Source organism: Priapulus caudatus, unplaced genomic scaffold (genome assembly GCF_000485595.1).
Source record: "Priapulus caudatus unplaced genomic scaffold, Priapulus_caudatus-5.0.1 Scaffold2202, whole genome shotgun sequence".
NCBI lineage: Eukaryota > Metazoa > Priapulida > Priapulimorpha > Priapulimorphida > Priapulidae > Priapulus > Priapulus caudatus.
In genome coordinates this window covers 9,100-25,118 of record NW_014579263.1, presented here as the reverse complement: position 1 = coordinate 25,118, position 16,019 = coordinate 9,100, and the positions used below count along the sequence as shown (strand labels likewise).

Below are 16,019 nucleotides of genomic sequence, written 5' to 3'. Positions count from 1 at the left end.
CGTCACGTAGAAATTGTAATATCAGGGAGTAGCATAGGTCTTCATGGCTCACAGATATACCTGAATGGCTTAAGTAATAAGGTTCATGCTAGCTTTTTATTTCGTGGTACCTAATAACTAAAACTGTTCAATCTCCTTTGGGGCTGTGCAGCGGGTTCTTGTGTCCAATAGAGTAACTCGGCTCTCTATTTACTCTAATTCGATGTATAAATTGTTTTTTTGAACATACCAAGACCAGTTGCACTTCTCATTCGGACGAATAGTTTGGAGATGTATGCATTGCTTTTGCGTCATTGCTGCTGTGCACGCGGACACCATCTGAGCTACGTAAAGATCCGTCACACTGGCTTATTGATCAACATGGCAGATTCCCGCCCCGCTTGCACATGTTAATGTATATTTGCAAGTCTTGGTTGTAGTTTTAATGTGTTTTGAACAGCATGATTGATAGTTTACAAACGTTGGAATATGGGCTCTGCCATGTTGGACTTCACAATAGTGTGTACCGGAGATGCGAGAAGATGGACCGCGTTGTGCGCGTGGTGAATACTGGTGCGATTGGAACCGACGTATATATCTGCTTCTATTACGGAGTGAAGGATGTGGATTGGAGTCAGGCATCTAATCCTTGGGACCGCTTTGCCACGCGAACGAGGTTCACCAAGGAGGCCAGGCTGGAGAGCGGAAGGTGGCCAGGAAGCTGAGAGGAAGCAGGCACGAGCAGATTGTACGGGTAATCTCACGGCAGTAACCAGATTCATAATAACATAAACAAATTCGGATTGCGGCGCTGCACTAGTGCGTAATCGTGTGAGATTTTCACACGCAGCGCCGTTTGAGAGTGATATATATTTCGAGTCGCGGTGTGGCATGTTCACAGAAAGATTAAAACAGATTCAGCCCCAGGAATATCTGTTTCATAACTTCTTTCTCGATAGAGTGGCACACAAATGCAGTAGCACTCAACCACATAAAGCTGATCTATCATATATTCATATGTCGATATTGCGGTATTGCGATATTGCGATATTGCAAAGACTTTACAGCCGGTATCGCTGTGCGATCTGTCGATCGTTTTCCGCGATCTTGTCATTGGCGTGACCTTCGTTCCGGCCGTTATCGACGTGTTTATGCGTTTCTTCGCAGGATGTCGTTGCTGTGTGAACAGCTGGTCGGGGAGATCGGAGACGAGGAGATATTCAGCACTTACAAGGAGAACCCGGACAAACTGGCGACCTTCCTGTGCAGGGGGGAAGGTCTGCAAGGAAGCTGCGTCGACAGGAAGCCGAAGAGAAGGAAGCTGAAATCCGGCGAACTGTGATTCCGTTTCTTCGCGGCGCACCGTTGATGCCCCGATCATTCCCAATAAAATGAAAACGTGTATACACAGTGTCTGTTCTATTCGAAAGGCATCAGCCGTGACGGTTTACGATCAGCCAGCTTTACCCACTCAAGAGGTTTTGCGAGTAATTTCATAAATATTTAACGTGATAGATTTTCTTTTTTAAAGTGCAGCTGTGTTGCCGCCTTGGTCGACGCTAGGCCGCACTAACTTTGCGTGAGGCTCCGAAACACAATCTCTGCGATTTTTGGATTTATTGAGTCTTTTTTCATTTTTTTTTTTTTTAGATACGGTTGAAACGTTTTCAATGGATTAGTTTACAAGCGTTAGCAACTGCTCGTTTATAAGCGAGTGCATCTTAATTTCTGAGTAAGAGTTGGATCTGTTTTTCTGCTCACGTGACACTGTCGTCCGGATGTTAAAGTGTGTAGTGGTGAAGATATTTGTGAGCGTAGTTTTCGTCATATTAAATCACAACCGACTGCTGTTTTTGCAGTGAATTTAGATCTGATTGCACATCACCAAAGCAACCGTTTTGCTAACGTAAACAAACTTTACCTGTTGAGGTGAACACCACGTTTGAATTTACATTATATGCACAAGTCTGTGATAGAAATACCAAAAATTTTCGAATTGTTAGTGATCACGTTTATACTGCCATTAATTTAAATCTCGTTGCAATACGGTCGGACCTCGTTCGCAACGCAACTCTTGCCGAAGTCTCGCGGGGGTTAAATTAATCGCTCGTTCGTGGACATTCTTACTGTTACTGCCATGCTCTTGTGTGGTTCTATGTTGGATTTTCTATAGTTACCTGTGCAGCAGCAGCTGGCATGCATACACAAGGTCTATAATCGGTTCTTAGTCGGGCGACTTTGCGCGACAGCGCGGTGTACATACAGTGTAGAGTTGTTTGTGCCTCCCGACGATCATTAAGTCGGACGACGGTCTGAAATTTCCAGCACTTTGCTAAGAGACGAGTGAGCACAGTGGCGTATTTAGGGGGGGGGCAAAGGGGGCACGTGCCCCGGGCGCCATGTTCAGGGGGGCGCAAAAAAGGCAAAGGTAAAAAAAACGCAAAAAGGCAAAGAAAAAAAAACAATCTGCCTACTAAATGATATCTTGAAATAATTCAATCCTCTATTTGACAAGTTGATTACCCAGGGGCGTGTACAGGGGGGGTCCAGGTGGGTCCGGACGCCCCCTGCTTGCGAAGGGAGTCTAATTTCAAAAAATTTCTGGGGGACGTTTCATTCTGGTAGCTGTTGCTGATGCCGTAACAAAATCTAACTGGCGCGGTGAAGATGTGCGACTACACGGTGTTGTCGTGAGCGATTCGAGTTTTGAAATGGCATGCATGATGCTGAAGTTGCATGTAATTCTTGAAGAACCACGTATTAATTGAGCTGCTATGATCGATGCTCTGGTGATTGTTCTTTTACGTTGTTCTTCTGATATATGTTTTATCGCCTATTATGTACACGTATATATCATGAGTGAAGACGAACACATTTTTGATTATATAAGAAACCTAATATATACTTCCTCTTAATGTATAGGAAGAATTCTCAGCATGGCGGGTAATTTTTTTTTTTTTAATAATAATGTACAGCACATAGTTACTGTACACGTGATCCATTGATATATGCAATTGTGTGAATACGTATTATACGTACTGTCATTAAAAAAGCACTGGTTACATCATTGATGTACGTATGACAGGAGGAAGGTCTGCAGTAATCTTTGATATATGTAGTTTGTATGGAAGACGTGTATGGAGCGTGGGGTTAGCCGGTAGGTAGAAGCCCCTAAATATGCATGGTTCACGTACAACTCTGTTTATTGTGAGCATTTTGCATTTCTTTGCAGAACTGTCCAGCTTGTACGAGTTTTAGCAATGCAATGTAGGTCGAAGGGATCCTAACAAGGAAATAAAAAGGCTGCTTTTCTTGAGTTGTATAGATTTCAAAATTATTGCGTTACTTTACAGTATGTGGACTGCACAGACACAACCAGCACGTGGCTTTGCCCTCTCAGGCAAACGGGTTAGCTACAACCACAGGCACTTGGGACAGAATTAGTAAAAACCGAGAATAATATTAACGTGGCACATTCACAAAAACTACCCATTTATTGCACTTCCACTGTGGTGTTACTGTATGTCGACTTGCTTTTACAAAAACTGATGTAGAACTAGCCGCTCCTGCCTCTCATCGTTGCGGGTGGCGGGAGCGGCTAGTTCTACATCAGTTTTTGTGAAAGCAAGTCGATATACAGTGACACAACTGTAGTGGAAGCGTAATAAAATGGGTAGTTTTTGTGAATGTGCCGCGTTCATATTATTCTCAGTTTTTATTAACTATGTCCGGACCCAAGTTCCTGTGGATACAACGTACGCTCTATAGGGGGACCTATTACGTACTGGGCAGCGGCGACCAGCAAGTGTGCGATGTCGCAAAGTCGCGCGATTCGCGATGTCGCACTTTTCAATGAGAACCACATGCCTGGCTGGCACCCTATTACAATAATGCACAATTACAGTATAATAAAACAGAACCACATGATGTCGATGTCAGGATAATAAAAATCAAACATAATCATACCGGTAATGAAATAAGAAGAATTTGTTTTTATTCATTCCTGAAGCCTTTGTTTATGCACCGGGTTGACATTTATTATAAGACGTAACGTAAGGCCATGCAGAGCAGGGTGGGGTTTCCCCGTTGTCGTGTTTGTGGTGTGTCGTCCCTCGTCTGGCATTGTTGACTATAACGACACTATTGCACCGGAGCTAGAACGTTTGCTGGGTTTGGTACTGAGGAGCGAGCGCAGTACAACTGAGGCACTCTGGTGGCTAGCGGAGTCCGGGTGCTGACGATACGGCCATTTCAACGCATCTGGACACACTAGGTGAATGTTTCTACCTAAGGTCAGACGACCCCTGCGCGTCACGCCCAAGGCCGTACGCAGGAAATTTTCTGTAGGGGGCAAATACGCAGGAAATTTTCTGTAGGGGGGCAAATACGCAGGAAATTTTCTGTAGGGGGGCAAAGGTACTCCCCACGCCCTCTATTGCCCTATTTGTCCCATTAAAAGGCATACTCTGAAAATCTCTAGGGGGGCAACTGCCCCTGCTGCCCCCCTGCTGCGTACGGCCTTGGTCACGCCCTAAGGCCTAACAGGCCTTGTGCAGTATTCTTATAGACAGACTTGAGGTATACTGCTAGCTGCTGCTAGTTACTACGTTTTGACTGGTGGCGCCATCGGGCGTCGCCAAGAGACATAAAACGTTACAGTACGTATAAGCAAAGAGTGTACAATTTAGAACGGAGAAAATAATCGTGATGTATTATAATTATCATGATGTAGTAAATTTCTCTGGTAATTCTACTATGATAAATAATTAGACGCCTTTTCCATAATACTGATGAAATATTTCGACAATGACTCTAGAGCGACGCTAGATGGCGGCAATCGACATAAACAAGAGAAAGCATAAACACAGGTTTGGAAGACGCGCCACCTATGGGCCATTTTGACTCCAGCCGCTGGGTGCGTTCGATCTATACAGCGGAATGGAAACCAAGCCAGCCCAGTTCTAGCGTTTTGTGTGAGGTAAGTTCATATCAAGCATGAGCATAGCTCTAGGATTTAACCATAGCTCTAGTACTAATACTATACAGACCAATCATCGTCTTAACCTTTGTTTATCTATAGCCTATAGTATAGGTCTTGTTTCAGTAAGGAGACGAGAAATGTTACTAAATAGGTTAGGCCTTAGGGGCCTAGTACTAGTAGTACTACTACTACTAGTAAATACAATTACCGCGTTCACACGGTCATGGTTTGGCTCCGGCTAAATGGGCTAAATTTGGCTCAGGCTAAATTTGGCTCGGGCCGGTTTGAGTCGGAGCGTTCACACGTACGCAAGCGAATACTATTATTATTTAATATTTATTATTAAATTAATATTAATTAATTAATATTCATATTTATATTAATATTACGCAGCTATATATCTGTTGCGAGATGGCGTTGTGTACGATTCAGTGTTTACATCCGTTCCGAATTCAATTATCAATCTTGAAAACATATGCATCTTGATCAAATTTTTCGAATTTTTATACTGTTTTGGACTTTATTTCATCGAAGTACACGTTCGACACTCGCGGAATCTACCGCTCTACCGATTTAGCTGGTGCTAACATTTGGCTTGGGCCTGGTCAGACGTTTTCGATGGGACCAAATTGGCTCGTGCTAAATTGGCACGGCCCCGAAAAACCGCCCGTCTGAATGCTCGGCTCGAGCCAAATTTGGCGCGGGCCTCATTAGGCTCGGGCCAAAAACGTCCGTGTGAACGCGCCTAATAACCGCGTAACGTCATAAATGTTAGTCTTCGTTGCCCGAGAGACAAAAGGTTGATGAAATAGACAGATCAACACTGCAGATCGCAGTAGAAGTACACGGATACACAGAGGTAAATTAAAAGGAATTTATGTCATCCACGTTCACATCGGGTGCAGTCCGAGTTTCCTCTGACCAATGCCCAATGGCAATGCCCAGACCGACGATTTTTGGTGGATTTGTTGTGGGTTCAGGGTTGTGGCCAAACCCCACACCAAATCCACCAAAAATCGTCGGTTTGTGCTTTTTGTATTACGAGACTATACGTTATATCAGACTTCGCCATCTTATTTATTTGAAACTAGACAGAGGGCACGCAAAAAGAGTGCGTACCTCCGTGAGCGTGTAACATGTATACATGTGTATAACAGCTGGCTCGCTGCTGGCTGCTTCTGGCTGGATGCCTTAAGGCGAACTGCTGCTGACTGGGCGGCCTAAGGCGAGCTGGTGCTGAATCGATCGCGCCAACGCGTGTAACATGTATACATGTGTATAACAGCTGGCTCGCTGCTGGCTACACACACACACGAACACACACACGAACGCATCACACGAGAGGGATCACATTACCTCCCTGCAACTCCGTTGCGCGGAGGTAATAAAGCTGATGAACCTAGAATTACAACAGGTTGAGCCATGAGACTTTTTATGTAGCGTAATCTTAACCTAAATTAACTGAAAATAACCCGAGAACCTAGAGTAAACGATCCCTTTAACAGTAACACGATCTGAATGTCTATGGATTGAAATAATTACTAATAATAGACAGAAGCCATGCATTATTTGGGTTATCTACAGACACCCTAACCAAAATATTGAACCCTTTGAACAAGATTTACACATATCTTGGTTTTAGTTAATAAAATGAAAACCACCTACTTTATTTGTGGTGATATTAATATCGACTTATTAAAACATGAAATTAGTAAATTTACTAATAGCTACCTAAATATGATCTACTCCAATGAGTGCATTCCTTTAATTACCAAACCATGCGCAACACGCATAACTTCGACTAGCCGTTTGGCTAGTTTCATGTTTTATTCCTAATTGACCATTTTTATACTAATTGTAGCGGAATGACTACATTAACTTCTTTGTTTATTTTACATCTAAATTGTTTATTTATTTTCTCTTCATATCAAGCTCCAGCGGATCACACACGTTCTTCTTTATTTTCTTATTTTCTGCCTATGTCGTCTTATGTAACGTAACGAACGAACATATCTTAACCAACGGTTAATCTGAAACAAATTAAAAGAGCACATTTACTATTTACCGTGTGTGCTATGCTGTATGTGTAGTTCGCTATGGACAACAAACTTTCTGGTAAATACCATTCAAATACACGTACGGCAATCACAGCCGAATCTGCTACTATTAATTTAGAAAGACATTAATAATTATTTATAAACACAAATCCCTTACCATGCTGGGTTCCTTAGGGTTTAAAGGCGCATTAAAAATTCGCGTCTTCAACGGTAAGCCACAATAGCGAAAAGCCGCGCGCGTCACATCCCTTGGCAACTAGCCGGTATCAATGCGCTGCTGCATAAAGTAGTGCACCGCGTAACCACGTAGCGGCAGGAGTTGTCACCAACATCCCGGCCCCGATGAGGCTATCACTGTATCGGCACTCATTTCCTAACTAAATGATGACAACAGCAACTCGTTTATAACAGTCCGTGGGCACAGCTAGAGTCATCCTCTTAGTCTATGTTGCTTAAATCACACTAGCTCCGCTTCAAGTAGGCACAGCTTGTGCACAGGTCTCGTGTATAGTCCGTTCTGTATCTTCACTTGCACAGACCTGACCAATCCATCACCGGATGGGTAAGTCTGGGTGATAATCCCCAGAGGCCACTGGTAACGTGGAGTAGTCTCATTCACGAGAAGCAACAAGTCTCCCTTCTGGAAGTTTCTCTCGCGCTTCAGCCATCTCTGCCTCTCCTGTAGGGTGGGCAGATACGCCTTAATCTACCTGGTCCAAAATACGTCTGCTAAGTACTGGACTTGGCGCCATCTCTGTCTATAAGTGTCCTGCTGGACAAACTTTCTGGGTGGTAAGTCTGGCCCCGATCTCAGCAGCAGCAGGTGGTTCGGTGTTAAAGGTGCCGGGTTGTTAGGGTCGTCTGAGAGTGTCGTTAGTGGTCTACCATTGACAATACCTTTAACTATGCAGAATAAAGTTGATAGTCTCTCGTCGTCGATGGTTTGCTGGCTGACGATGCCTGAGAGGACAGCTCGGACGGTTCTGATTTGCCTTTCCCATACTCCACCCCTATGGGAGGCTGCTGGTGGATTGAATATCCACTGTACGTCTTGTTGTAGTAGGTAGTCGGCTATCTTCTGCTGATTACACACCTTTATGGCTTCATGTAACTCCCGCTTAGCCCCAACGAAGTTGGTTCCATTATCGGATCTGATGGTCTTTGGGTTCCTTCGTCATGCAATAAATCATTGTAGTGCGTTGATGAACGAATCGGTGTCAAGGCTGCAAGCAACCTCAAGGTGCACTGATCGAGTGGCTAGGCACGTGAATAGGCACCCATATCTCTTCACCTCGGCTTTCCTAGCTCTCTTCACCATGAGTGGGCCGAAATAGTCAACACCCACTTCGGTGAATGGTGGCTGATTTGGGGTAACTCTATCTCTGGGTAGGTCTGTCATGTATTGCACACTAGGTGGTTGCTTCCTCTTCTTGCAGGGGATGCAGTTTCTAACGGCTCGTTTCACCGACACTCGGCCCTTTATGAGCCAGTAGTTTTGTCTAATTTCCGCTAAGACTCGGCACCAGCATGACCAGTTATCTTGTGGAAATGTTCGATGATCAGCTTAGTCACGTGATGATGTGGAGGCAGAATGGCAGGATGCTTGGCTGAGTCAGGAAGTGGTGCATTCGACAGGCGGCCCATTCCATCCGCTGACATTACGGGAGAGAGCTTCTCTAGTTGTTGTAACTTCGTAGGATCAGCGTGCCAGCTTCTCTGCATGTAGACTATAATAGCTTGTTCAGCTCTCTGGATTTCTTTTACTGTGACTGGTTCAGTACGTTTGACATCTGACTTCTTCCTCAGAATGTCTTTAACACGAAGGATAATAGCTACAGCTCGCTTTAGTTTATGCCACGACGAAAACCTTTCAAACAGTTGGTCGACCATCGTCTTGGTCGCGTTAGCTTCTGTAGCTGTAGTTGAGTAAATCTCCCTAGCCTTCTTGATCTCTGCAGCGATAGGTATGTCTCCTAAGTCAGGTTGGGCTGGCCATAGCTCCTCCTTGCTCCACAGGAAGGTAGGACCTTGTGTCCAGCGTTCATCAGTTATCATCTCGTCAGCTGACATACCCCTAGAGATATCATCCGCAGGATTGTTGTTAGTATCAACGTGTCTCCATTTGCTCGACGAAGAACCTTCATGTATCTGTGCCACTCTGTTCGCTACAAACGTCTGGAATCTCTTTTCCTCGCTTCGCAAGTAGTGCAGAACTATAGTACTATCTGTCCAGAACACAGATTCTGACAGTGTACTTGAGGTGCTTCCTACAAGCCTGGTCTAGCTTTACAGCAACTACGGCCGCTGACAACTCTAGCCTTGGAATGGTTGTTGGCTTTATTGGTGCTAGCCTGCTCTTTGCCATCACTAAGCAGCAATGAATCCTGTCAGATGCATCCACCATGCGCAAGTACGTAACTGCACCAAATTCTTTCTCTGACGTATCGCTGAAGTGGTGTAGCTGAAACGTGACTGGCGCCTCTAATCTGTTGCTTGGCTTCAGACATCTTGGAACTTTAAATCCAATTTGATCTTGAAGCCATCTTATTCATTGATCCGCGACATACTTGGGTATCGCTTCATCCCAGTCTAGCTTCTGTCTGCACAGTTCTTGGAACAATATCTTCGCTCGCATGATGAAAGGTCCAACGAATCCTAACGGGTCATACACTGTACTTGTAAAGCTCAACATTCCTCTCTTGGTGCTAGGAACATCCTTCACGGATACGTCGTAACCGAACTGGTCGGTCACTACTCTCACCGAGGGCTCTCTCGGCAGGCAGGCACTCTTCCTCTATGTCCAAGCTTGTTGCTGCCTTAGCCCACTCCGTCTCTGGTAGTGACATCATAACTCTGCGTGAGTTACTGATAAACATGGAAAGTCTGAATCCTCCCAGTGAGAGAAGCTCACACAGCTGCTTTATCAGTCTCACCGCCTCTTTTTCTGAGACAACAAACTTTAAGCAGTCATCGACGTAGAAATTCTTGTCCACAGTCAGCACAGTTTTTGCATCAAAGTTATCCTTGTTGTCCTCTGCCGTGCGTTTAAGGGCGAAGTTGGCGCAGCTAGGGCTCCATAGCCCTCCAAACAGATGAGAAGTTATTCTGTAGGTCTTGGGTTGTTTGGTGATGTCGCCGCCCTCCCACCAAAGGAAACATAGACAGTCCCGGTCCTCGGGGTGCACCTTCACCTGCATAAACATTTCCTCAATATCTGACATAAATGCTATATGTTCCTGTCTAAAGCTGAGCATCACGGCAATCAGCTTGTTCATAAGATCAGGTCCCTGACGGATCAGATCGTTGAGCGAGACTCCCTGGTAAGGGGCAGAACAGCCGTACACAACTGACTTTCCCTGGCTTCCGTGGATGGATCAAAGGGTGATGAGGCAGGTACCAGATAGCTTCCTTACGATGGTCCAAGGCCAGCTGCTCGCGAGGCACCTCTTCAGCATGCCCTTTCTCCACAGAATCCTGGATCCCGCAGTTCAGAGTCCTCGGACAGTGCTTAGCCATGCTGTAGTTGTTTAGCATCTGAGGCGGTCTCTGCTTAAATGGGATCCCCATGAGTAATGTGGACCCTCACGTCGGATTGAGCTTTCCCACTCAGAAATAACTTTCCTGTCACTCACAGACAGAGCAGTCTCTTCTTTGTACAATGGGTCATCTAACTTCCAGAATCTCTCCACCTGTTTCTCCAGGGAAAATGTCGAGTTGACAGTAAGTGCTAGCTTTCTTGGGTTTAGATTTCTTGGTAGGGCCGAACATAGCCCATCCTAGTGGCGTTCTTGTTGCAATTGGCTCCCCTTCCTTACCAGAACAAGTCTCTACGTCTATAAGAAGGTGTGCATGATCAGAGCCGATTATCAAATCCACTTGGGAAACGTCCACATTCACCAGGGTGACGTCTCGTAGATGTAGCATGTGTCTGATATCTGATGAAGTCACACGGTTATCTAAGCTTACATTCAGTTTCTCACGGGAGATTATGTGGGTGAGTCTGAACGTCTTGCCGCTGTTTAAAGCTCCCACATCTAGATCTACAACCGTCACTTCTTCTTCGACATGGTCTCCATGAAGAGTGGTTAGCTCCGTAATTCCAGGACGGCCAAGAACATTTAGCTTGGTTCTCAATCTATCGGTGCACACCGTTGAATTGGAACACCTATCTAAGAGCGCATATATCTCTGCCTGTCCCCTGCGTCCAGGGTTCTGAATGGCGACAGGGATAATGGGCATGCCAATTGTGCCCTGTCCTGCACCAGCGAAGGCACACCTGACGTCCATGTTAGGTCGGGACTTGATTGTTCCTACGGGCTGGTTGTTAGCTGGGAACGTGCTACCTCTTGTAGTCACGGGTTCAGCAGCAAGGGTATCTGTAGCTGTCTGGTCATTAGGCAGGTGCAGCCACCTGTTGTGTCTTTGACCACAGCCGGGAACATTACACGTCCACTTCTTCTGACAGTCTCTGCCGAAATGCCCTGCTTGGAAACAATTCACACAGAGCTTCTTCATCAGGACAAAGCTGTGTCTGTCTTTAACAGCAAGCTCTCTAAATCGGTCGCATTGGTTGAGGTAATGGGTATCCTCACACATAGGGCACTTGGGTACATACTTGGGAATACTTCCTCCTATGATGGACCTCTCATGTGTTCTCTCTATAGTTTTAGCCTTGGCGTCAGACGAGAAAGCAGCATTCCTTCTCCTCTGCTGTTTGAAATCAAAGCATTTATCTCTAGGCTGCCTCAGAGTGGATTTCTGAAGATTGCCGAACACAGGATTGCTCTCTTCATCCACTACTCTGTCTACAAGTGATATTATATCATCCAGGTTCGGTATGCGTTTCCTACTTTTAATATCAAAGTTTTTTTTCTTCTATCTGTTTCTGACATGCTCAGGTAATTTCTCAACGACTGCACGGAGGCTGGACCTGGTCTCTAGCTCATTAAGATAGTTCATTGATGACAAGGTCTTTTTACATGTACGGAGGTCATCAGCAAACACTCATGTCTCCCATGTCTCTCAGTTGAGGTCTCTGCAACACCTTATCCAGCCAAGCTTGAGCAATCACATCTTCATTACCATACCTCTCCTTCAACAACCTACGGGCTAGCTTGTACCCTTCACAAGGCTCCTTAACGAGGCAACATTCCAACAGGTCTCTTGGCTGGCCAAAGCAGTGTTGTATCAAACCGTTTAATTTTGTGGCGCTATCTAGAGTCTTTCCTTCCATGGTATTGTCGAACGACTTCACGAAGGGGTAGTACTTCAGAGGGTCTCCGTTGAACTTTAGCATTTCTATCCTGGGAGCCGTAACTCCATACGTCGTACCATCCTGTAAATAGAACTTTGAGCATTGTCCTACTCCCCTGAGTGATGTGCCTGCTAATAATATTTTGTTCAGGCCGAATGAGTTTGCGCAATAGTGGGCCAAAACTGTCAAGTTTATTTCCAGCTTAAGTTCCGGTTCCGGCCAAGTAGTTCCGGCCAGGTAGTTCCGGCTGGTTCCGGTTCCGGTCGGAACTTAAAAAGTTGGATCCGGTGCACCCCTAGTTGTTGATGGTTTAACTTGATGATCTTGCAAAATCCATAAATTGTACAGTATCTTCTTGTTCATTCTATGTTCATTGTATATTTAGTTCCTTACATATTTGTTTCCTACACTTTTTCTCCAAGGATTTATGAGCTGCTTGCTTTACTGCTTGAATTTGCATATAACGTGCACTCCACTTGCGCTGAGAGGGTCTATGTCCCCCGGGGTACTGCCGGAACGTACCCTGGGTACGGTCCGGTATACCGGAACGTACCCTGGTACTATATTATATGCCGGACCGTACCTCGCCTACTCCACTAACGAGTCTAGGGAGTAACCCTAATCCTAACCCTAACCATATCAAATAGTGACCAGGGTACGTTCCGGTATACCGGACCGTACCCAGGGTACGTTCCGGCAGTACCCTGGGGGACATAGACCCTATGAGCTCCACTTGCTGCTTATGTGCAATCCTTTATCAGGGTTAGAAATAAATTAACTTTTGAACACGGGAGTCCAACTGACTCCCTACCCTCAAAAAGAGGGAGTCCGTAGCAAAATGATGGAGTCCGCAGTCTGAAGTTCAAAATTAAAGATATTGACAATAACACGTGCTTATTTTGAAGATTCCTGAGGTTATACACGTCTGCCAAATTTTCTTTGGACATTTGCTGAAAAAATAGGTAATTCCATGAGGCCATGCTCTGGAACGAACTAGTTAGTATAGCAGAATTTTCAGGGAGTCACACGGACTCCTGCATATGTCAAATCAGAGAGTCCGACAGTAAATCAGGGAGTATTTGACTCCGGACTCGCGTTAATTTTGCACCCTGCTTCATTACCATTATGTTATTCAGCGGCTGCTTTAGTTAATCTACTCTTGGGGGTGGCAGACTAGATGACTTAAGTGTCCTTTGCCACTCCCGTGTTTAAACTGACTAAAATTGTACTTCTACATGTAATTTCTTTTATAACGATGTACTCTGTATTTATGTATGTCTTATGCACAAATAAAACTGTTTGAATCTTGAATCTATTGAGTCAGCATATAGCATCCTTGAACCAGCCTAGCTAGCATTAGTCACTAAGTCCGGTTAGTATAGTATAGTCTATACGTGTTTTACTAGTCTATAGTATAGAGTATAGTAGCATAGTACTTTGAAACTTATTAGTAAGTAGACCCCTAGCAATGGTAATCTCGTATCGGCTGCATATTTTAGGTCCTATGTGGTGAAGAATCTAAACAGTCTCTTTTTATACTTTTCAGGATAAGATCTTCCGGATACTTCCGAGAAGCTGCAGACTTGGGATCATCTGCCATGCCTTCCGTCGGCGTAGCGACGTCGGCGTTCACGATAAAGCAAGAGCCCGGGGTGGAGGTCGTGACCCCGGAGGCGCCGGACGTCGCCGCGGCGACGCCGCCTCCGCGGATGAAGAGCGAGCCGCAACGAGGACGGCCGAGTCGTCGAGTCGCGGGCGCGGTCGTGGGGTGCCTGCGGCAGCCGGTCGTTGTCTTGGAGCGGATCGACGTGACGCGCCTCGCGCCGACGACAGTGGCGCCAGCTGGTGGAGATGAGGAGGTTGGTGTAGAGCGGCCAGTGGCGCCACTGCTAGCATCACCATTGGTGCCGTCGCCGTCTCTGGTAGCGTCAACATCGGTGTCATCATCGTCACCGTCTGTGGTAGCGTCAACATCGGTGTCATCGTCGTGGCCGTCTGTGGTAGCGTCAACATCGGTGTCATCGTCGTCACCATCTATGCTAGCGTCAACATCAGTGTCATCGTCGTCACCGTCTCTGCCAGCGTCAACATCAGTGTCATCGTCATTGTCGTCTATGCTAGCATCAACATCAGTGTCATCGTCGTCACCGTCTCTGCCAGCGTCAACATCAGTGTCATCGTCATTGTCGTCTATGCCAGCGTCAACATCAGTGTCATCGTCATTGTCGTCTATGCTAGCATCAACATCAGTGTCATCGTCGTCACCGTCTCTGCCAGCGTCAACATCATAACATCGGTGTCATCGCTGTCTCTGCTGGCGTCAGCCTCAGTGTCATCGTTGTCACCGTTTATGCTAGCGTCAACATCAGTGTCATCGTTGTCACCGTCTATGCTAGCGTCAACGTCAGTGTCATCGTTGTCACCGTCTATGCTAGCGTCAACATCGGTGCCATCATCGTCACCATCTATGCTAGCATCAACATCGGTGCCAGCACCTTCAGCGTCTCTGCCAGCGTCAACATCAGTGTCATCGTGGTCTTTGCTATCGTCAACGTCAGTGTCATCGTTGTGGCCATCTGTGGTAGCGTCAACATCGGTGTCATCGTCATCACCGTCTATGCTAGCGTCAACATCGGTGTCATCGTCGTCACCGTCTATGCTAGCGTCAACATCGGTGTCATCGTCGTCAACATCAGTGTCATCGTGGTCTTTGCTATCGTCAACGTCAGTGTCATCGTTGTCACCGCCTCTGCGAGAGTCGTCTTCAGAGTCTTGCGATGCTTCGAGGATCGAGCGAACGACAAATCCATCCATCGTCTACATTCCGCTGCCGTTCTGGCCGTGCCCGTCCTGTGCTGCCCTCTATATGAAGGAGACGCAACTAGCCGACCACCTGCGGACGTCTGGCCACTGCGGACGCCGTCCGATCGCGTCGCCGGCGCCCCCTGGCGGGGAGAATTGTGATGCTCGCGTCCCCTTCTCTAGCGACGATGAGTTTGCCTTCGCGTTCAGGCGGGGAAGGTCGTTGAAGGTCGTCACCGCAATTCCGTCGGAGCCGCACGGGGGGAAGATGGATTCGGACGAAATCCGGACGAGGAAGATTGAATTCTCGGTGGTCGAACCCATGGATTCCGATCGTGTTTCTGACCGTGTCATCGAATCCGACCACACTTCTGACCGTGTCATCGAATCGGACCGCACTTCTGGCCGTGTCATCAAATCGGACCACAATTTTGACCGTGTCACCGAATCCGACCACACTGATGACCGTGTCATCGAATCTGACCACACTTCTGACGCTGTCATCGAAACTGACCACAATTCTGACCGTGTCATCGAATCCAACCACAATTCTGACCTTATCATCGAACCTGACCACAATTATAACCGTGTCATCAAACCCATCGACACTTCTGAGCGTGTCATCGATTTGGACTGCATTTCTGACCGTGTCATCGAATCCAACCACCCTTCTGACCGTGTCATCGAATCCGACCACAGTTTTGACTGCTTCATGGCATCCAACCCCGATTCGGACTGCTTCATGACTACCGACCAATTCGGAAACAACAACACGGCGACGCGCGACGACGGCCGCCCTGGTGGCAACGTCAAGCGCACGAGCGACGTCAGCATAGGAATGGCAATGGATCACAAAGCTCAGCCAGTGTGCGCGCAGTGCGCGCCGCTCACCCCAACCCACGCGAACTGCGACGCCGCTAGCCGTCCCCCGTTTGTCCCCCAGCGC

At 46.5% G+C, this 16,019-nt stretch overlaps 1 protein-coding gene across 1 annotated transcript in view; it reads left to right on the top strand.

Annotated features, from left to right (window-relative positions):
• The window catches only part of LOC106818384 (marginal zone B- and B1-cell-specific protein-like), a 10,276-nt gene extending 6,963 nt beyond the window's left edge, over window positions 1-3,313 (top strand). The window contains exon 5 of the mRNA XM_014823098.1: window positions 1,147-3,313. Within this exon, the coding sequence (XP_014678584.1) occupies window positions 1,147-1,321 (175 nt within the window). The 3' untranslated portion in view covers window positions 1,322-3,313. The remainder of the gene's footprint in view (window positions 1-1,146) is intronic.
• Window positions 3,314-16,019: the final 12,706 nt, after the last annotated feature.